This window comes from Arachis hypogaea, chromosome 6 (assembly GCF_003086295.3).
Source record: "Arachis hypogaea cultivar Tifrunner chromosome 6, arahy.Tifrunner.gnm2.J5K5, whole genome shotgun sequence".
NCBI classification, from domain to species: domain Eukaryota; kingdom Viridiplantae; phylum Streptophyta; class Magnoliopsida; order Fabales; family Fabaceae; genus Arachis; species Arachis hypogaea.
The window spans coordinates 104,636,065-104,658,611 of NC_092041.1; the positions used below are offsets into that span (position 1 = coordinate 104,636,065).

The following is a 22,547-nucleotide window of genomic DNA, read 5'->3' on the forward strand; positions in this document are numbered from 1 at the left end:
TATGAGCATTCTCTTCTTCAAAGAAAACTTAGTCTTGTCAGCTCCATCAAGAGCCATTGCACGTGTAGCTGTTGCTTCTGCGTAGCTACAAGACTAGTGCAGAGAAACGACAGCCAGTTAGGATTTGTGAAGAGACTCCATAACCAATAATCGAGTCTTCAATTATTATGCAAGAGTAGTATCATAGAAAACGATATCAGAACTAATGGCTTTTCTTATTCAATTAAAAAGAATTCCTTATTTTTTTAATTTTAAATCATTATAAAAGGAACATTTTTGTGTGTTATCTCAAAATCGTAACAGTCAGCGAAATTAAGGAATAATCTAATTTTGCACTCACTATCGAATTTGGAGATGATTTTCTTTTTACCATAATTTCGCAAACAATGCCAACAAAATTGAGGAATAATATATTTTATCAAAATTCTGCTGTTGCCAGCGAAATTGAGCAAGAATATTTGCATAAAAGTGGTTTCAAAATAAATAAATGTAACAGAAACAAACAATTGGACAACCGTTGCCTGCAAAATTAGGAGACAACGCACAAAAATGTAATTTCTTCTACAATGATTTAAAATTAAAAACAACACCCAAAACTCAACTGTGTATTAAGAAAACATCCTTCAACAAAGGATTGGTTATAAGCATGCAATTCCATGTTGCATCCCTAAGTATACTAACAATGAAAAACACACTAAACTTCTAAAATTAGAATGAAATCAAAGATCGAGAACCAAATTAGAATTACGGACAATATTAACTACAAACAGTTTTAAGAACATAGTGAGATTAGGTTGAAATTTCATTTACTACCCTTGCTGCATGTTTGTGGTCGTCATTGGCTTCTTTGCTGAAAGAGATAATATATCTAAAAACAATGAATTAATATATTTTGTGTTCTTTTCAAAGACATTAACAAGACACAATTTATTTTTTATTTTTTCTTTCATAATTTTTATCAAATTTTTATAATTATATTTTTTATCATTATATTTTTCTTCCTAAGTTTTTATGTACGAAAGAAAAAAAGTAAATTGAACTTTTATAATTTGTTTTAGTTTATCACAAAAACAAAATAGAAAAACACTAAATTTGGTATGTTAGTCCTTTGTGTCTTATTCTGTTTTGTCTTGTTCTCAAATCCAGAAACAGTCTAGGTGTTCATGGCTGGGTCAGCCAGCAGAGTAAAAGGATTGGGTCTGCAAGGGGGTGGAAGTGGAATTGATAAAGGTACCCTTTGCAATCTCAGACATTTACATACTTGCATAAAAGGACCCCTTTACAACTTTAACTCATTGGACAGACCTATCTAAATTAAACATCCCCCAACCAATAAGCAAATAAATCCCTCTTCCGAAACAATTCTTAGAGAGTTAACGAATATGATTGTATTGTACAGTGTGCACCAAAATGAAGCATAACGCAATATGATTGTATCCACACAAACCCACAGAATGAGATTACAAGTCATATACATAATTGATATCAATATTCAACGAGTGAACACAAATTACAGAAAAAGTAAACACTATACAAATACAACGTTCAGAAGTGTGATGTATACCTGTTTATTTTAAAATCAGAAAAACATACACTTGCTTCTTCTTGCAACATCCACAAGGCCAAATCAAACAACAACTTGAATGAATTTATTCGATGCCCACATTCTTGCAGCGTCAGAAAGCTTATATTCTTCAACCTGTATTCTTCTCAAACGAGGAGAATTCTTCATGAACATCTCAATAGCCTCAGATTCAATCCCAAAACAATGTACAATATCTACAGTCTCGAGCCTCTTGCAGCTCCTAAGGATGGAAACCATAGCCGCACCAGTGAGTCTCTTACACCCTCTCAGCCGCAACTCAATCAAATTCACGCAAGAAACCAACATCGAAATGAGTTCCTTGTCGATCAGCATCTCGCTGTGGGACAAGTCCAGTTTCCTCAAAGCCCTCAAATGCTGCCCCAATGTTGCAAGCAACCCATGCTCTCTTTCCACAACATCACAATTTATCAGCGCCAGTTCCTCAAGCCCGTTACTCGCCGCCGCGATCGCAAGAGCCTTTAGTCCTTCTCCGGTGACAAGGCAACAGCTCTGAAGCCTGAGAGTTACAAGGCCTCTGAAATTCGCAGCCACCGCGAAGAGGTGGCTGTTGTCGAGGTCGAGTGGCAAACGAAGATCGATTTTTCGAAGATTGGATCTACAATGAGTAAAAAAATGAAGCAAACCCTCCCTGCTTCCACCGTCATAGACCAATAGCGAGTTGAGAGAGATGCAATTCTCTGAAAGCTTCAAGAGAACCATGTCAACCACAGTCCTGCAAGTTCTGAGCTCAAGTTCTTGGAGACCCTGCAAGGATTGACCGAAGGAAGAATAAGAACCACCGATACCTTGGCAGCTCCGAAGCTGTAACCGCTTCAGATTCTTGCAGCTCCTCCATAGCCAACCGATTCCCCAGTCATCTCCACGGATTCCGACAAGACAGAGACTCTCCAGACCCAAATTAGAATCCGAAACAGCAAAAGAATCGTGATCACTCACCCAACCGCCATCAAGTGAATCGTCTGAGGACAAAACGATCGACAAGTCCCTCAAGCAAGGGAAAGAGAGGAGCCAGGTGAGGGTAATAGGCCTGGGGAGGGTAACAAATAGGGAAGTCAAACGGGTGCAGGATTTGGAGAGGGAAGAGAGGGAAGGGAGAGAAAGAGGGCCGGCGAGGAATCTGAGGTGGAGAAGGGTGGGGGAAAAGCAGGAATTGGAGACGAGAGAAAGAAGGTGGGAGGTGGTGGAAGGGGAAGGGTCAGAGGAGGAGAGGAGAGAGAGGGAAGAGAGGGAAGGGTGTTGGGAGAGGAGAGAGGAAAGGGAAGGGAAGAGGTTAGGGTGAGGGATGAGACGAAGAGAGAGCGAGGTTGTAGAAGAACGGTAGAGGAAGAGCCAGCGCTTGCAGACAAGGGAGACCGAATACGAGGATGATGGGGGTAGCCTCTGGAAAATCTCTTGAAGGAGTTCATCACACAGGACTGTATCCATGTCTTCTTTGGTTTCTGTCCGTGTGTGTGTTTTCTTTTTTATTTATTTAGCAGGTGAGGGGAGGGATGGATGGATGGATGGATGGATGGATTAGGTGAGAGGAAATGAAGTGAGGTTGAAACTTGAAGGGTGAAAGAAGGCGAAGCAGCTTACTTGGAGACTTGAGGGCGTGTAAGCCACATCCTCCTATTGGGATTTGGTATCCATTTCTGTCAAACAGGAGCCGCTCTCACGTGTCAAACACTACGCTTCTGTTTTCTTTTTTTCCTTTTTCTTTTATTCCCCTCAAATTAGGATTAGGATTCGCCGCCTTTCTTACAAATGTCAACCGCGCACGGCGGACGGGATGCTGCTTCCCCTTCCTATTTTCAAATCCTCCTGTTTCAATATTGATTTTAGTCATCGGGTATATTTTATATTCTCATTTTCTTTTTCCTCGTAGTCTTTTCAAGTATCCGGAATGATACAAATTTAGCCACTCTAGTTAGCTGGTTACACCAATTATTACACATCTAACACATATTTAACCATAAAATACACTAAGTAAATACAGATTAACTAGTTAGCTGGTTACACCAATTATTCAATAAATTTAACCGTCAAATATACACACTAAGTAAATACAGATCAAATATTTAAATAAGTCTCTAAAAAATTTAAATATTTAAATAAGTTTCTGAAAAAAAAATCTAATTCCAACAATATATTCTCGGATAAAATTTTGTTCTTTAAAGACATTTTAAAATTATTTCTATCAAACAGATTGATTTTTTTTTTTAAAAAAGTTCACGTCTATAGTAATATTTTTAAAATTTATCTATTTTGTAATAAAATTTATTAAAAATTTATTATTAAATATTACAAATTTAATTAAAAACTACAATTATCTGAAGAGAGTAATTTTTGAAAATTTTTAAAATAATAAAATCTATTTTTTACAAAATCTAAAACATATGATATAAAATTTATTAAAAATTAATTTAGATATTTTTAATCATAAATATATAACACCGAGTTTACAAATTTAAGTGTATGTTATTATTTTCTATACTAAAATTTTCTTAAAGAATTTTAATTTTTAAATGAATCTACATTGAGTAATATTATAGAGTGAACACCCAACACAATCTTTATCCATTTTAAATTAGGACAGCAATTTCTGTAAAAAAAAAAATTCATATCCCTTGACCAAATTTGACGGAAAAATCCTGTGTGACAGTTATATGGACAGAAAGTAAGCGGCCGGGATCATTTAATACAACGGTATGAACACGATACCAAGGCAAACCTGGCACTGATGTGGTGAAGTTAGTGGTGTTGGACGTGCACTCGAACCAACTTAAAAGCCTACCGAACTCCATTGGCGGCCTCTGTAAGCTTAAGGTCTCGAACTGAGTGCCAACACTTCAACAAACTGATACAGCTTCTAGTAAACATTGGTTTGGAACTGAAAAAGATAAATAAGTTATCAGTGAATTCCGACAAGCTCATCTTCCTTCCACGCTCCACCTCACACCTCACCTCTCTCAAGGTCCTCGACATCCGCCTCAATTGCCTCCGCTTCTTCTCTGACGACCTTGAAAATCTCATCAGCCTCAAAACCCTCAACATCAACCAGAACTTTCACTTCCTCCTATTGGAACAAGGGGTACTAGAAAGAAAGATGAAATGAAAAATGAAATCAGTGATTCATTAGTCAAAAGCCTAATTTACAATATTGTGAATGGATATATATAGGCCCAATCACTAAGCGTTTCAGATACACAAACAAATAGTAATGGTCTCAACAATGGCTTAATATTCTAAGTCTTAATATTCTCCCTCAAACTTAGAGGTGAGTCAGACGAAAGCATTCTAAGTTTGGATTTGAAGAAGTTGAAGCTAGTTTCTGGAAAGGGCTTCGTAAGGATGTCAGCGACTTGAGCTGAGGAGGGGATGTGATTGACAAAGAGTTGCTTATTTGCTACCCATTTTCAAATAAAAGACATGTCAAGGGTAAAGTGTTTGGATCGTCCATGGAGGACAAGATTAAAAGCATGAGATGTAAATTTTCCTCCATTATCAGTTTGAATGCATTTAATAGAGTATCAAGTGAGATTTTCATTGAAAACCTTGTATTATTTAAAGGCAGTGATGGTTTGGGACTTATTGAAAAGTAAAAAGATAGAAGTGTAGTCAGAGTATGCATCATCAATAGATAAATAAAATCGAAAACCGGATGAAGAAAGGACAGGGAAGGCACCCCAAAGATCAGCAAAGATGAGTTCAAGGGGATGAGTATAAGAGTGATGAGACGAAAAATGAGAAAGTTGGTGACTTTTGGCCTTGCAACATGCATCACAAAGAGATGCAGCAGTGATATTATTAGAATAAGGAATGGAGGCATGTTGGAGACCTAAGGCAATAATTTTAAAAGAGGCATGAGAAGGGCGTTTATGCCAAAGAACATGAAAGACAGTGTTAGTATAACAAGTTTTTGGTGCATCGAGAGAAATAGTGTCAGGGACATTCACATTATAAAATTTGTAAATACCATTTGTTTCAGAATCATGCAAAAGGATTTGTTTAGAATGAGAAGATCTAATACAACAATAATGTGCATGGAATTCAAAATACACTCCATTGTCCTTAGCAAACTTTTGAACACTGATGAAATTTTTAGCAATGTTGGAAACATGTAATAAATTAAGTAAGACAAATTGAATATTAGAAGAGGGTGAAGTTAGAGTAGACTTACCAATATGCTTTGAAGGTTGTAATAGGCTTAGAGAAGGGGGAGGGTTGAATCTATGCCTTTCTTTTATGTTGCTAAAATAACCCTTTAAAGCAAACTTTCAATTCTAATTCTATTTGAACTCAACAGCGAAAATTTATGAGACAATTTATTTTTATCTTATGAATATCAGAAAATAGAACAAAGCAGAGAAGAGAAAATGTGACACCATCATGTATCCTGGTTTAGTTGCCTTGTGCAATGCAACCTACATCCAGTCTCCACCACAACAGTGGTGGAATTTCCACTATAATTAAAGTATTATATACACCAATTCCACAGGATTGACACAATCCTCTCACACTCAAGTTCTAACCTAACTTGACATTGGCTATGCTAATACCTAACTCTTCACTCTTAGTGCTCACCCAACTAAGAAAGAGGTACCTCACAGGTACTAGATACAAGACACAAATTTACCTAAAGAAATCTGAAATTAACTATAGGATTTTCTCTCAAGTGTATCACTCAGCCTCTTTCACTTTGGCTTTTACTTGAGCTTTCTCAATATGCCTTTTCACTCAAGAAATTACAGAAAGATAAATATTGAAAAATAAAATACAATCTATAAAAACATGAAGGAGATTGACTCTTCAACAGCCTCTTTGCTATGTGATAAACCAGATTTATATGTCTGTGATTCAGTTCTTCATTTTTGGTGGAATGCTTCTTTGAAAGAAAGCACTATCCAAGTAAAGGAACTTCTTCAAAGAACTTCTTCTCAGAACACAACTCACCAAACTCTGGTTCTCTCTCATTGTCTCTGAATGAACAAAAAATCTTCTTTTATCTCCTTGCATGTTGCTGATTCACTCTCGCCTAGGTCAATCCTTGCGCTGTGTACTTTGCCAACCCAGTCGTTCACTTTCTTCCAATTTTATTCAAATTTGGGACTTTGGTTCTGACCTGCTTTGTTGACCGAAAGTCTCAAGACAGAAAACATGAAAAGTCTTTCAAAGGTGACCACAGATCTTGGCCATTGAAACAAACTACTTGGTCCCCAAAATATATTTTCAACCGAAGATGCACATCAGCGAAGAACAGAAATTCTCTTTTCCATGTATCCCAATATGGAGTTGCAGAGAGTTGAAGATGAAGATAAGAAATTAAGATGCATGTAAAAAGAAATAAAATCACATTTAACTTCTAACCTATTCTTGATACAGATTGATGTGGGTGATTAGACATCTACCATTTGCTTAACCTTCTCTTTCTTGCTTCTTTGGTGAATAGCTTAGGGAAGAAGCTCTCTCTCTCTCTCTCTCTCATTTTTCTGATTTCTGACCAAGACACAGTTGCTTTTGAGTGAGAGCAAGTGAGAGGGATCAGCTTGGAGTGATGGATACGGGCTTGGATCGGTTTGATTTGCTTGGCCCGTTTTGATTTCTCAGCTTTGTTTCCTTTTGGACTTCGTTTGTGTTATCAACTCACCAGCCTTGTATCATTTTCCATTCAATTTGGGCTGAAGCTAAATATTTAATTTTTGGCCTGCATCAATTCAACCATAATAACCAAAACTAATTAGTTAATTTGCCCAATAAATTAATGTTTGTCATCATTAATTAATTTAGTTAATTTCTTAACTCAACAATCTCCCCCTTGACGACAAACATAATTTAAATAATGATAAAAAGGAAATGAATTTTATTTAATTTAAGAGACTTCCCTTTGAGTGATGTTCCTTGCTTTGATGTTGCTCCCCCTTTCTTTTTCAAATTCAGCTCCCCCTAGATTTATGCTTTTTTTTTCTTCCTTGATTGAATTTACTTATAGAGAACACCATATATAAAGAACTACACACAAATATTTTGACTAAGGAAGATTAAACAATCAACACTACAAATCTAGCCCTATAATGAACATGTTATGTCAGCAGCAAAATCAAAACATCAAGATTAATCAAGGGCAATCTATCAACATATGAAAGCACGTTCCAATGGTCATGTCAATACACTTCCTGCAGCAGCATATTTACAAATAAAAAATTATAAATTATATGCGCAAAACTATCAGCAGCAGTCAACAAAAAAAAATTTCACAAAAAATGACAGTAGCAGCAGTAGCTTCAATAAAATTCAACATTCAAATTCAGCATTCAAGCTATTTAGCACCTATTACCTATTACTCCCCCTTTTGTCACCAAGGGCGGATAATAAGCAAGATCAACAAAAATATCACCTTAAATCCTGCAAGAAACTGTCAAAGCACAGTCCAAAATATCAAATAATTTAAAAAGAAATGTAGCATTAGTTATGGTTATACAGTCATCCAGAAATAACAAATATAAGTTCCAAAGTATCAAAAGAGACAGTTTTTATGAGACAAAAAATAGTAGCAATCAGTAGCAGCCTGATAAGACAATCCTAAGCATCAGAACCATTTCCCTCAGAATCAACTTCTTCATCAGCATCAGTGGCATGGTCTTCATCCTTTTGTAGGTTGTCAATCAACGTCATGAGCACAGCCACTCTATCTCTTGACTTTCGGAGGAAATTCTCATGCTTGCTCGCTAGCCTCCTTTGCTCCTTGCTCATGAAAATCATGTGATTTGATTGTGAGACAAACTCTTGTACTACATCGTTGACAACATTCAGTATAGCATATTTTTGTTCAGTGCTCATGGAAGTATCTTCGGTGGAAGGAGGAGGAGATTCCTCAGGAATAAAGTCATCATCATCATCACCTAAGACCACTCTCTCTGAACGAGTAGGTCCCTTTTGCTATGTCACTGAACGACCCCCTTTTAGATATGAATGTTTGTTTTCATATTCCTCATTGGACAAGTCAACACCAAAGAGCTCAAAAATACAGGTTAGAAACATGCCATAAGGTAGAGCTTTGTCTTTCTCACTTCTAACAGAACCAAACATATATCTAACCATAAAATTAGCAAAAGAAATCTCTATTTTTGTGATCAGGGCATACAAAACAAGTGTGCTTGTGTAAGAAACCCTTTGATATAAACCGCTCTGAGGAAGTATTATGTGGTTGATAATTCGGTGCAACTGAGCACGTTCATATCCTAGGGCTTTGTGAGTGGCTGTGATATCATCAATTAAAGAAACATGTTCACAAATGTGAGCCAAGGCATCATTATATGAAATACCAACTCCTTCATCCCACTTAACAGAAGTATAAGCACAAGGTCCAACATCAGTATACTTCAATTGATCACTGATTGTTTCATTATTCAAGACAATGTCTCGGCCTTTAACATAGGAGTGAACAGTGCCCTCATGATATGTCAGATTTGCATAAAACTCTTGAACCAACAGAGGATAAATAGGCTTTTTGATGTTAAAGAGATGATTCCAATCCAAAAATTCCAGATTTGCAACAAAAGGAAAACCTTTCTTTTTCAAAGTTGGTAAGTTAGCAAGAAAAGAGGGACACAGGGTACGGTACTTAACGACTCCTTCAAAGAAATCATAGTTCATGGCAGATTTAAATCTATATGGATTATAGTTTGAGTGAGATGTCATGAAGTGAGATTTATGAGCAAAAGGATCAATGTCTGGTTCTCTAACAGATTTGAGAGGAAGGTGAGTTTTACCTCTTTGAGAGCGCAAGGGAGCCGACCTAGGTTTAGGCTGAGTTGGCTCGGGAACTGGTTCTTCAGCAGCAGGGCGTTTGTCTTTGGAAGAGCTTGGTTTCGAAGAACTAGCTTTTGAAGGAGGTGCCTTTGGTGGTGGCGTTGTCTTGGCAGAGGCAGGATATCTGGGTGTGGTCTTGGTCCGTGCCATTGGGTCAGTGCGTGGAGGAGAGATAGGAGGAGAAGGTGAGGGAGTGAAAGTCTAATCTCTAGAACGAGTAGAGGGCTTTGGTTTTGATGGGAGTTTGAGCACCTTTTCTCATGGAGGTCTTTGTTGAATTGTTTTCTTCCTCATGTGTGTGGTTTCTGGATTTTGAAGGAAGATATGCAATAAAGATAGTGGAGGAAACCAAAGGGTTTGTGGAGGAGTTAATGGAGGGAAGAGAGGGAGTGTTGGTAACCGTACCCAAAAGAAACTTTCACAAACCATGCAACCGCATCACCTTCTGATTTGACTTGAAATGACTTGACATCATAAAAGAGAAAGATTTGATTTTATTTAAATTTAAAAGGAAATCAATTTAAAAGAAAACTTTTGGACTTCAAGTCAAGATAAAATTAAACCAACATAAGAACCTTTTTGGACAAAAATCTAAAACACACAAGCCAACAAAAATAATTATATGTAACATTCATATTGGGCCCAGAGGTGGTTTGAATTAAGGAAACAAATAGGACCACCCAAGTTCAGAATTATGAGAATGGCTCATATAAGTCTGCACGTGCAACAAGCCCAGAACGCGCTTATTGAAGTGAACATTCTTCACTTGCCCAGAATTGTCTCATCCCTGTTTATGAGACAAAAACTCCAACAAACATATCATCAACTTTCAAATAAAGAATCATGGCTTAAGATCCCTAGACTAGTCTTAAGCATACAGAATCTGTCCTCAGCAAGTGGTTTTGTAAAAATATCTGCTAATTGCTCTTCCGATTTAACAAATTGAATGCTAATATCTCCCTTTCGAACATGTTCTCTTATTGAGTGAAATCTCACTTCAATATGTTTAGTCCTAGAGTGCAAAACTGGATTTTTAGAAATATTAATGGCACTCATATTATCACATAACAAGGAAATATTTTCAGCACTTAATTTGTAATTGACAAGCTGTGTTTTTAACCATAAAAGCTGAGAGCGGCAAGAAGAAGCAGCTATATACTCAGCCTCTGCAGTGGATAAAGCCACTGTAGACTGCTTCTTACTTGACCAAACATTCAAGGACTTTCCAAGGAAGCAACATAAGCTTGAAGTGCTCCTTCTATCAACTCTATCACCGACAAAATCTGCATCACAATAACCAACTGCAGAAAAATTATCAATCTTAGGATACCAAAGACCAAAATTGGATGTGCCATGAACATATCTAATGATCCTCTTAACTGCTGAAAGATGAGATTCTTTAGGTTTAGATTGGAATCTTGAACACATTCCAACACTTTGCACAATATCGGGTCTAGAGGAAGTTAAGTACATAAGAGAACCAATCATTCCTCTATGCCTAGTCTCATCTACATCTTTCTCAGTTTTTCCCTTGTCTAATTTTGAATTAGGGTGCATGGGAGTTCTCATGGGTTTGGCATTATCCATACCGAATTTCTTAACAAGTTTCTTGGCATACTTCTCTTGATGAATGAAAATACCTTTTTCAGTTTGTTTAATTTGCAGCCCAAGAAAAAAATTTAGTTCACCCATCATACTCATGTCAAATTCACTTGTCATGAGTTTCCAAATTCAATACAAAGAGATTCATTAGCTGATCCAAAAAGAATGTCATCAACATATATTTGGACTAAAATGAAAGAATCATTGGAATTCTTGATAAATAGAGTAGTGTCTGTGGAGCCTCTTTGAAAATCATTTTTCAAAAGAAAAGAGCTAAGTCTCTCATACCAAGCTCTAGGAGCTTATCTCAAACCATAGAGAGCTTTTGATAATTTAAAAACATGGTCAAGAAGCTCTTCATTTTCAAAACCTGGTGGCTACTCCACATACACTTCTCTATCTATCAAACCATTTAAAAATACACATTTCACATCCATTTGATATAATTTAAAACCACAAAATATAGCATAAGCTAAGAGAAGTCTTATGGCTTCCATTCGGGCAACAGGGGCAAAGGATTCATCAAAGTCTATTCCTTCTTCTTTGTCATATCCTTGTGCTACTAGCCTCGCTTTGTTTCTTGCAATGCTACCATCCTCTCCTAGCTTGTTCCAAAAAATCCACTTGGTGCCGGTCACTTTCTTTCCATTCGGCCTTGGAACCAATGTCCACACTTGGTTCTTCTCAAATTCAAGAAGCTCATCTTCCATTGCCTTTACCCAAGATGGGTCATTAAGGGCTTCTTTGACATTCTGAGGCTCCATTTGAGAGAGAAGGGAAATGTTTGTTCCTTCATTGTCCTTTCTAGTTTAAGACCGAGTTCTAACTCAATGAGAGACGTCCCCAATAACAAAATCCTCAGTATAGTTCTTCAAGAATCTCCATTCACAAGGTTTGGTTAATTTTGAGGCAGATTCAGTCACCAATGAATTCTGGGTACTGTTGGTTTCAGGGTCTCCTTCAAATTCATGAGATAAAACAGAATTGTCTCTTAATTTTTTAGCAGCTGCAGCTTCTGGTTCAGGTTGACCAGAAGTTTTTTTTCATGATTTTGTGTAGTTTCACTGTCCTTTTGAGCTTGATTTCCTGCATCACAGTCTTCCAAAATACTTTGCACCAAGTTAGTATCACAAAATGTAACATGTATGGATTCCTCAATAATCTTAGCATCTTGATGATAAACCCTATATGCTTTACTAGTTGTGAAATATCCTACAAATAAACACTCATATGCCTTTGGATCAAATTTTTCCAAATTGTCTTTGTTATTTAGAACAAAAACATTTACATACAAAGATATGCAAGTAGTCCAAGTTTGGTGGGTAACCTTTCCAAAGTTCATAAGGGGTTTTCTTCAAAAATTTTCTTATGATAGTTCTATTCAAAATGTGGCAAGCTGTGTTAACCGCTTCAGCCTAAAGGAATTTTGGAACATTGCTCTCACAAAGCATAGCTCTTGTCATTTCTTGTATGCTTCTATTTCTTCTTTCAACAACACCATTTTGTTGTGGTGCCCTTGGACAAGAGAAGTTGTGAGATATTCCAAATTTCTCACAAAAGAATTCAAATAAATTATTTTCAAATTCAGTTCTATGATCACTTCTTATAGAAGAGATCTTTAAATCCTTTTTATTTTGAATTTTCTTGCAAAAGATTTCAAAAGCCGAAAAAGCTTCATTTTTGTGTGCAAGAAATAAGACCCAACCAAACCTAGAATAGTCATCCACAATTACTAAATCATAATGTTTACCACCTAGGCTTTGAGTTCTTGTTGGACCAAACAAATCAATGTGTAGCAACTCAAGTGGCCTTTTAGTAGAAATGTCTTCCTTTGGTTCAAATGAATTTTTTGTTTGTTTTTCCATTTGGCAAGCATCACAAGTGATGTCTTTGTCAAACCAAATTAAAGGAAGACCTCTCACTAACCCTTTCTTTACAAGTTTGTTTATTTGAAACATACTTGTATGGCCCAATCTCTTGTGCCATAGCCACTTTTCAGATTCTTTAGAATGAAAACAGGCTACATTTTAATCCTTTAGTTCATCAAGGGTAATTCCATACATATTATTAAAACGCTTGGCAACAAAAAGCACTTCATTAGTCTTTTCATTTACAACACAACATTCCAGTCTTTTGAAAGTCACTAAATATCCTAAATCACATAGCTGACTTATACTCAAAAGATTGTGCTTTGACAAATCCCGTTTTGACGGTTTATCTTGTATTGATTTTAGGGGATTTTATCACCTTTTACCCACATTTATGCAATGAAATAGCATTGTTTTGTATATTCTCCTTTAATTGTGCTCAAGAGTGAAAACATGCTTTTTAGGACTTAAAATAGCTAAATCTAATTCTCCTTGATTCCATTAGATGCCTTGATATGTTTGTTAAGTGATTTAAGGTTTAGGAGGCAAAGATTGGATCAAGGGAATGAAGAAAGAAGCATGAAAAGTTGGAGAACTCATGAAGAAATGAAAGAACCGGAAAGCTGTCAAGCCGACCTCTTCGCACTTAAACGACCATAACTTGAGCTACAGAGGTCCAAATGATGCGGTTCCAGTTGGGTTAGAAAGCTAACATTCGGGACTTCGAAACGATATAAGATTTGCCATAGTTTCTATATATATAAGGACGCGTACGCGCCCTGTACGCGCACGCGCCGTTGGTGCACGTGATCACTTCATGCAAACTCGTGGCTAGCGAATTTACAAGCCTTGTGGGCCCAATCCAACTCATTTCTAATGCTATTTAAGCCAAGGATTGAAGGGGGAATGAGGACACTCTCATACTCTCATACTTTAGAAGTTAGTTACCATTAGTCATAGTTTAGTAGTTAGAATTAGTTTCTAGAGAGAGAAGCTCTCACTTCTCTCTAGAATTAAGATTAGGATTAGGATTAGTTCTTAGATCTAGGTTTTAATCTTTGCTTTCTTCTACTTCTACATCTCAATTCCTTGTTGTTAGATTCATTCTTCTTCCATTCTTTGGTTGTAATTTCCTTTATGTTGTTCTTGTATTTTGTTGTAGATCTAGTATTGTTCCTTCCATTTTCTTTCAATTCAATAAGAGGTAATTCATAATAATTGTTCTTCTTTACTTTTTTATTGTTGATCTCTTGCAATTTATGTTGTTTACTTTTATTGCCTTTTATGTGTTTGTTGAAATGCCTCTTCTAGATATAGTATATATTTTGTTCCTCTTGGCCTAGGTAGAGTAATTAGTGACTCTTGAGTTATCTAATTCCTTTATTGATTGATAATTGAAGAGATTGCTAATTGGTTTGGAGTGCACTAAAGCTAGTCTTTCCTTGGGAGTTAGCTAGGACTTGTGGCTCAAGTCAATTCATCCACTTGACTTTCCTTTATTTAGTAAGGGTTAACTAAGTGGTAGCAATGAACAATTCTCATCACAATTGAGAAGGATAACTAGGATAGGACTTCTAATTTTCATACCTTGCCAAGAGCCTTTTATAGTTGTTAGTTTATTTTCATTGCCATTTACCTTCATGCCTCTTATCAAAACCCCAAAACAACTCAAACCAATAACAAGACACTTTATTGTAATTCCTAGGGAGAACGACCCGAGGTTCAATACTTCGGTTTATAAATTTAGGGGTTTGTTACTTGTGACAAACAATCTTTTGTATGAAAGGATTATTGCTTGGTTTAGAAACTATACTTGCAATGAGAATTCATTTGTGAAATTCTAAACCATCAAAAATCCAATCATCATGCTTCAATCCACATACCAAAAATACATCATCAATGAAAGTAGAGTGTTCATTACCTACTTTTTCAACATCAATAATTTTACCTTTACCATCATCTCCAAAGGTCACAAAACCTCCATCATACTTGTTTAGTTTGATAAAGTAAGTTGACCTTCCAGTCATGTACCTTGAGTATCCACTATCCAAGTACCACATCCTTTTTGTTCTTGGATGCTAGGAAAATCTGCATGAAAGACTTCAAGTAACCTTAGGTATCCAAATTAATTTGGATCCTTTGAAGTTAATCCATCTTGGTTGCCCAAGTGCATTGAAATCACAAACAACATTGTAAATTTTGTTTCCCACAACTCTCTTTTCAGTGAAACATTGAGAGTATGAGTGGCCAAATTTTTTGCAATTTATACAATGATTTTCAGATGCATGTTTCTGAAAATGATATGAGCTACCATGTTGAAAATGATTAAAGGGCTGAAATTTTCTGGTTTTTTGGAGAGGTGCTTTCTTTTTTGACAAAATGATTTTTATTGAAATTATTCCTCTTTGCAAAAGTGTTCCAACAAGAATTTTTTGGAACCTTTGGACTTTTTGAATATGAGGTTTTGTTGTGAAATGGAGTATTTTTGAAAGCTACCTCATTTTTCGAATTGAAGCCCAAACCTGGCCTAATTGAAGTAGGTTCAGTTCTTGGTGAAGGCTCAGTTTTATTTGTGTAAACTTCATCAAATTTTTCTTCAAATATAGGAACATGTCCAATACCAGATTTGTTGAATGTGGATTTGGTATTTGATGAAGAAGTCACAAATTTCATAGAGGAATCATTAAAAACTGCACTTTCCTTGGTTATATAACCTAAACCATATTTTTCAAATAATGGTCTTTGGCTTGCAAGTAATTTATCCAAGTTACTAGAACTTTGAGCAAATTTTGCTAAGTCACCATTTTTCCTTTTAATCATATCATTTAATCTTTCATTTTCAGCAATTAACTCTTGAGAAGGATCCAAAATGTGCTTTCCTTTTAATTTTTCAAGTTCAGATTTTAGAAATCTATTTTCTTCAATAATGTCCAAAGCACATTCAGTTTCCTTCAATTCTTCTTTTAAGAATCATTTTCAGCTTTTAACACATCTTTTTTAGATATGCACTTATTGTACTTATCTAGCAGTTTTGAGGTGTTTAGAGTGAGATCATCAATAATGGCATGTAAATCATCTATAGACAAGTCATAGTAATTTACCTCATCAAGATTATTGTTTCCAGCCATGAAGGAGTCTTTATCTTCACCTTCGGACTCTTCTTCTTCATTGGAGTCATTCTCAAGATCCTCCCAAGCTGCCATGAGCACTCTTTTCCTTTCTTTCTTTGCTTTGTCCTCCTTCTTGAGTTTTAGACAGTTTAGCTTGAAATGTCCCGCCTCCTTGCAATGATGACACGTCACTTTGCTCAAGTCCATCTTGTGTTCCTTTGAGCTTGAATCATTGTACTTAGCCCTTGTTCTTCATCATCCTTCTAAGTCTCCTAACAAAAAACATAAGCTCATCATCTGAAATACCATCACTAGACTCACTTTCTTTTGGTTCTATTTTTGACTTGAGGGCTATTCCCTTTTTCTTTGAGTCCAGATTTGTGTGTGTGGTTTCATAGGCAATGATTTTTTCTCTCAACTCATCATAGGTTATAGGGCTTAGGTTGTTGCTCTCGGCTATGACAGTGGCAGTGGTTTCCCATTCTTTTGTGAGGCTTCTAAGGATTTTTATCACTAGAGTTTATTCTGAGTAGTTTGTACCCATAGCATCAAGGTTGTTGATTATGATCGAGAATCTCTCAAATACTTCATCAATGCTTTCTCCATCCTTCATGTTAAACATCTCGTACTCTTTTCGCAGCATATCAATCCTTATTTCTTTGACTTGTTTAGTACCTTCGTGTGTAACCTGGAGTTTTTCCTAGATTTCTTTGGCTGTCTTGCATTTAGACACCTTTCGGTACTCTTCAAAGCTGATAGCACAGTGAAGAAGGTTAATGACTTTAGCATTCAGCTCCATCTTCTTCTTGTCGTCCTCATTCCATTCAACTTCTTCTTTTGGAGTCACCACTCCATCAACATTTGTTTTTGTTGGAATCTTGGGATTGTTCACAACAATCTTCCATATGTTGTAGTCAATGTATTAGATGAAGATCCTTATCCTCTCTTTCCACTAGGCATAGTTTTCCCATTGAAGAAAGGAAGCCTGTTGTTTGACTGGCCTTTAGTGAGGGTGTAGGCAACTGTGGTTGTGCCCAAGTTATTCGCCATTGGATCTTTGCTCCAAGCGGTTAAGCTTGATTCTTGAGACCTTAGCTCCTGATACCAATTGATGGTTGTAATAGGCTTAGAGAAGGGGGGTTGAATCTATGCCTTTCTTTTATGTTGCTAAAATAACCCTTTAAAGCAAACTTTCAATTCTAATTCTGTTTGAACTTAGTAGCAGAAATTTATGAGACAATTTATTTTTGTCTCATGAATATCAAAAAATAGAACAGAGCAGAGAAGAGAAAAGCTGACACTATCATATATCCTGGTTCAGTTGCCTTGTGCAATGCAACCTACATCCAGTCTCCACCGCAACAGTGGTAGAATTTCTACTATAGTTAAAGTATTACATACACCAATTCCACAGGATTGACACAATCCTCTCACACTCAAGTTCTAACCTAACTTGACATTAGCTATGCTAATACCTAACTCTTCACTCTTAGTGCTCACCCAAATAAGAAAGGGGTACCTCACAGGTACTAGATATAAGACACAAACTTACCTAAAAAAATCTGAAATTAACTCTAGGCTTTTCTCTCAAGTGTATCACTCAGCCTCTTTCACTCATTGGCTTTTACTTGAGCTTTCTCAATATGCCTTTTCACTCAAGAAATTACAAAAAGATAAACATTAAAAAGTAAAATACAATCTGTAAAAACATGAAGGAGATTGACTCTTCAACAGCCTCTTTGCTATGTGATAAACTAGATTTGTATGTATATGATTCAGTTCTTCATTTTTGGCGAAATGCTTCTTTGAAAGAAAGCACTGTCCAAGTAGAGGAACTTCTTCAAAGAACTTCTTCTCAGAACACAACTCACCAAACTCTGGTTCTCTCTCCTTGTCTTTGGATGAACAAAAAATCTTCTTTTATCTCCTTGCATGTTATTAATTCACTCTCCCCTAGGTCAATCCTTGAGCTGTGTGCTTCACCAACCCAGCCGTTCACTTTCTTCCATTTTTACTCAAATTTGGGACTTTGGTTCTGACCTGCTTTTTTGACCGAAAGTCTCAAGACAAAAAACATAAAAAGTCTTTCAAAGGTGACCATAGATCTTGGCCACTGAAACAAACTACTTGGTCCCCAAGATATATTTTCAACCGAAGATGCACATCAGCGAAGAATAGAAATCCTCTTTTCATGTATCCCAAAATGGAGTTACAGAGAGTTGAAGATAAAGATAAGAAATTAAGAAGCATGTAAAAGGAAATAAAATCACCTTTAGCTTCTGACCTCTTCTTGATATAGATTGATGTGGGTGATTAGACTTCTATCGTTTGCTTAACCTTCTCTTTCTTGCTTCTTTGGTGAATAGCTTAGGGAAGAAGCTCTCTCTCTCTTACTTTTCTGATTTCTTACCGAAACACAGAAGTGAACGTTGCTTTTGGGTGAGAGCAAGTGACAGGGATCAGCTTGAAGTGATGGATACGGGCTTGGATCGGTTTGATTTGCTTAGCCCGTTTTGATTTCTCAGCTTTATTTTCTTTTGGGCTTCATTTGTGTTATCAACCCACCAGCCTTGTATAATTTTCCATTCAATTTGGGTTGAAGCTAAATATTAAATTTTTGGCCTGCATCACTTCAACCATAATAACCAAAACTAATTAGTTAATTTACCCAATAAATTAATGTTTGTCATCATTAATTAATTTAGTTAATTTCTTAACTCAACATGCTTGATCCGAATACATGTTCTATCACTAATGGAGACATGATCTAAACCACCATATTTGGAGCTAGAAATTAAATTTTGTTTATCATGAGTGAGATAGTTTGAAGCTGTAGAATCTGGGTACCAGGAATTATCTTGAACAGAAGAGGGTGTGGCAATTAGGGCCTGAGGATTGTGAAAGGAGGTTGATGGTTGAGAAGAATAAAGAGAGTCATTAAAATTCTTATTAAATCAGAAATAACACGGCCAAACTCCATGACCTAATTGACCGCAAAGTTGACATTGAATTCGATTTAGAGTTTGCCAAGAATTGTGCCCTCCACGAAAGAAGCGTCCTCCTTTGCCTCGACGCCCACCATTGCCTCGACTTAAATTTTGAGATGTGAAAAACGATGCTTGTCAGTTTGGAGTGGTAAAATTGTTACCTGACTTTAAGTTTGGGTGAGATTCGCTTGATCTAATGGTGTTTCTTCTTTGGTAAGTTGTTCTTGCATTTCATCTTGTGCCATGAGGAATGCTTCAAGTTCAGGAATGGTCCATGGTTCTTTTCTGCCAAAAACGAAAGTGCAGAAGGCTTTGTAGTCAGAGTTCAAACCCTCAAGAATAGCATCAACCTGTTCATCAATTGTAAGGGAAGAACCAATTATAGCAAGATGGTCTATAATCTTTTTTATTTGAAGGAGATATTCAGTTGCAGGAAGGGTGAGTTTCTTGATGAATTTTAATTGGGTCTTGAGTTGTTTGATGCGGAATTTGGTGTGAGCCACAAAATATGTGTTGAGACAATCTCAATTTTGATGAACTTGAGTACATCTAACCATACGATTTTGAAAAGCAATATCCATTAAAGACAACAGCCAAGTCTGGATCACATAATCTTGTTCAATCCATGCTTGATAGGTGGCGGATTCATTTTCAACAGCTTTGTCAGCTTCTGTGGCAAATTGGGTTGGGATTTTGGTTTCATCGAGATTATTTCCAAATTTTTTAGAAAAAATTGTGGACAAGACAATTTGTTTTTATGGAAGAAAAGAATTTTTAGTTAATTTGTCAGCAAATGGAAAAAAGGGAAAGGGAAATTTCTGGGTTTGATTAGAGGTGGAAGCCATAGGAAAGAAAAAGAAACAAGAGGGAAAAGAAAATGAAGAGTGAAAAAGCTTCAAGTCCAAATCGGTGCTGCTCTTGATACCATATTGGAACAAGGGTAATAGAAAGAAAGTTGAAATGAAAAATGAAATCAACAATCTTATTAGTCAAAAGCCTAACTATTACAATAGTGTGAATGGATATATATAGACCTAGCCGCCTAGGAGTGGCAAATGGGCATAAACCTGCTGGGCTGACCTACGTAACCCGCCAAAAAAGGCGGGTCGGGCTGAAAAATTAGGACCACCAAATAGCAAAAGTCCGCTTAACCCGCACCGCTTAAACTGCGAGATTTGGCAGGACGGACTTTCCTGCCGGACTTAGTATTTCTTTGGCAAAGAAATATTTTTGTAATTTTTTTTTGCCAAAATCCAACTTCCCCCAACCTAACTTACAAGAAAATGAAGGTGAAAATTGAGTGTTTTGGATTATGTTTATTTTGTTTTGGAGATAATATTTATAATTATTTTGGATTATGTTTAATTTATTTTTGAGACAATATTTATAAGTATGTTTTGGATGAAAATTTGGTTTATAATTATGTTTACTAGATATTTATAATTAGAAAGACTTTAATATTTGTAAATATAAAATTATAATTTTTTATGCCTTTAAAAATTATAAATTTGTTAAAATAATGGTGAAATTATATATTATTTAATAGTTAATAGTAAAAAAAATTGGTGTGCTCATTCCGTGAGTCCGCAGTTAGGCAGGGCGGGACGAGCCAACCCGGATTTCGGCAGGACGAACTTCTCCATTTGCCACCCCTACATAGGCCCAATCACTATACGTTTTAGATACACAAATAAATAGTAATAGTCTCAACAATGACTTAATATTCTAAATCTTAATACCTTCGCTATCTCCCTTACTCTGTTGGCCTCTTCTTCTTTCTCATCGAACTTGACATCAACTACAAGAGGATCACCTCCTTTCCTCCTTCCATTGTTGGCCTTATCAAGCTCCAAAAGCTCTGTGTCGATGATAATCTGCTTATGCCACCGCCATCGAAAGTGGCGGAACAGGGTTTATATGCTGTGAAGGAGTACCTTTGCCAGAAGATAAATTCTTTGTGATAGCTGTCGTCGTTGTCGTTATGAAAGCCCATTGTTATCTATATTATTTTTTATTAGTTTAATATCGATAGTGTTCCTGTGTGGATAGCCGATTCCAAGGTATAGCTATAGCTAGTTGAGTTGCAAGTTCAAGCTCGCCTCTTCTCAGACTAAGTGGATTATGCGTCAGCTTCCTCCAAAAAGGCGTCGGTAGACACCTGCAATGGCACTCCAATGTTCAAGTAAGTAAGAGTGTGAGTAATAAGGATGATATTCAGAGTTAATAACGTACCTGTGACCTAGTGAGTCACTTATATCTATAAAGTTGTATTTAAAACGGTAATCGGCATTTTCGTAACTATTTTGAAGTGTTATGGCTGACCATGCGGCAACAGGAATTGTATAGAGAGATTTGCCGATATATTTTTATATCGAATTATTTGATTTTATTGGATAAGTCGGTTAAGAGAGCAAAACACGCACTCCACATACTACTGATGTAAGATTATTTGAGCCGAGCTATAACGAACGAATCAAATAGTAATTAATTATAATAGAAATACATAAAGAATACATAACGTTATCACAAAACAATTTTTTTTTTACAGTAAAACATTATTACTTCTTTTTTTTTATCAAATGGCAGATGTCTCGCTTAAACTTCTCACCACTAGAGATTTTAGTGGGGAATTCACGTTGTCCTGATCCAGGAGTGCTGGAAGTTGAGGCGCGAGATACGATAATGCTTTTGTGTTAATGGTGTGTGCTTGAAACAACACAGTCCATGCATACACGTTCGGGCATGGCGAAGGCAGGTACCTATATAATGGCGAATGCCAAAATCTTAATAGGGCAGCGAATTTTTTCTCATAGAATTGAAGGTTGAGGGATGGGTTAAGAGTTGCGTTTTGAAAGATGCTTTGAGTTTTGATTTAGAATTAATAAGCACTTTTATATTTTTGAGCTTTTTTTTTTGAAAAAATAGAAAATAATGTATATTGTACTTATTATTATATAATAGTCATTATTATTAAAAAATTTATTTTGTAATTAATTTTATGTATTCTTTATATATTTTTGTTATAATTAATTATTATTAACATTAAACTAATAAAAAATAATATAAATAACACTCATCACGAAAAAAAAAAAAAGTCACGAATTCAGAAACTGGTCAGGTATGGAACTTTTAATAAGGAAAATGCTATGTGTCCTTTAAAATTCAGCCTTTATTCAGCTTTTAAATTTAAATAATATTATTTAAATAAATTTTAGTTAAAAGACATTCCTAATTTGTAGCTAAACATGTTGTAATTAAAATTAATTTAAATTTCAAATACTAGAATTTCTCTAACTTCCTACCTACTTCATAAAATAGTTATTTTATTAGTTTTTTATTTATTTGCACGTCCCCCTCCCCTCTCTCGTGTACGTTCTTTTTTTTTCTTCTCTCTTCTTTACAAAAATTTTCATAGAAGAGTATTATTTCTCTACAGGTAAATTTATTATTTCATATTTAACATTTTATTATTATTATTATTATTATTATTATTAGATGAGTCGTGCTATTTTGTTTCTATTTCGAGTGACTTACATACTAACTCAAAACTCATTCATCATTATTTTAATAAGATTATATTAAT

At 35.8% G+C, this 22,547-nt stretch overlaps 1 protein-coding gene and 1 pseudogene across 1 annotated transcript; one reads left to right on the forward strand and one right to left on the reverse strand.

The window, feature by feature from the left end:
• Positions 1–1,411: 1,411 nt before the first annotated feature.
• On the reverse strand, positions 1,412–3,447 carry LOC112697291 (F-box protein At5g51380). The gene has a single exon (XM_025750406.3). The coding sequence runs from the start codon at positions 3,029–3,031 to the stop codon at positions 1,628–1,630; it is 1,404 nt and encodes a 467-aa protein (XP_025606191.1). The 5' UTR covers positions 3,032–3,447; the 3' UTR covers positions 1,412–1,627.
• On the forward strand, positions 3,030–21,661 carry LOC112805856 (plant intracellular Ras-group-related LRR protein 6-like; annotated as a pseudogene).
• Positions 21,662–22,547: the final 886 nt, after the last annotated feature.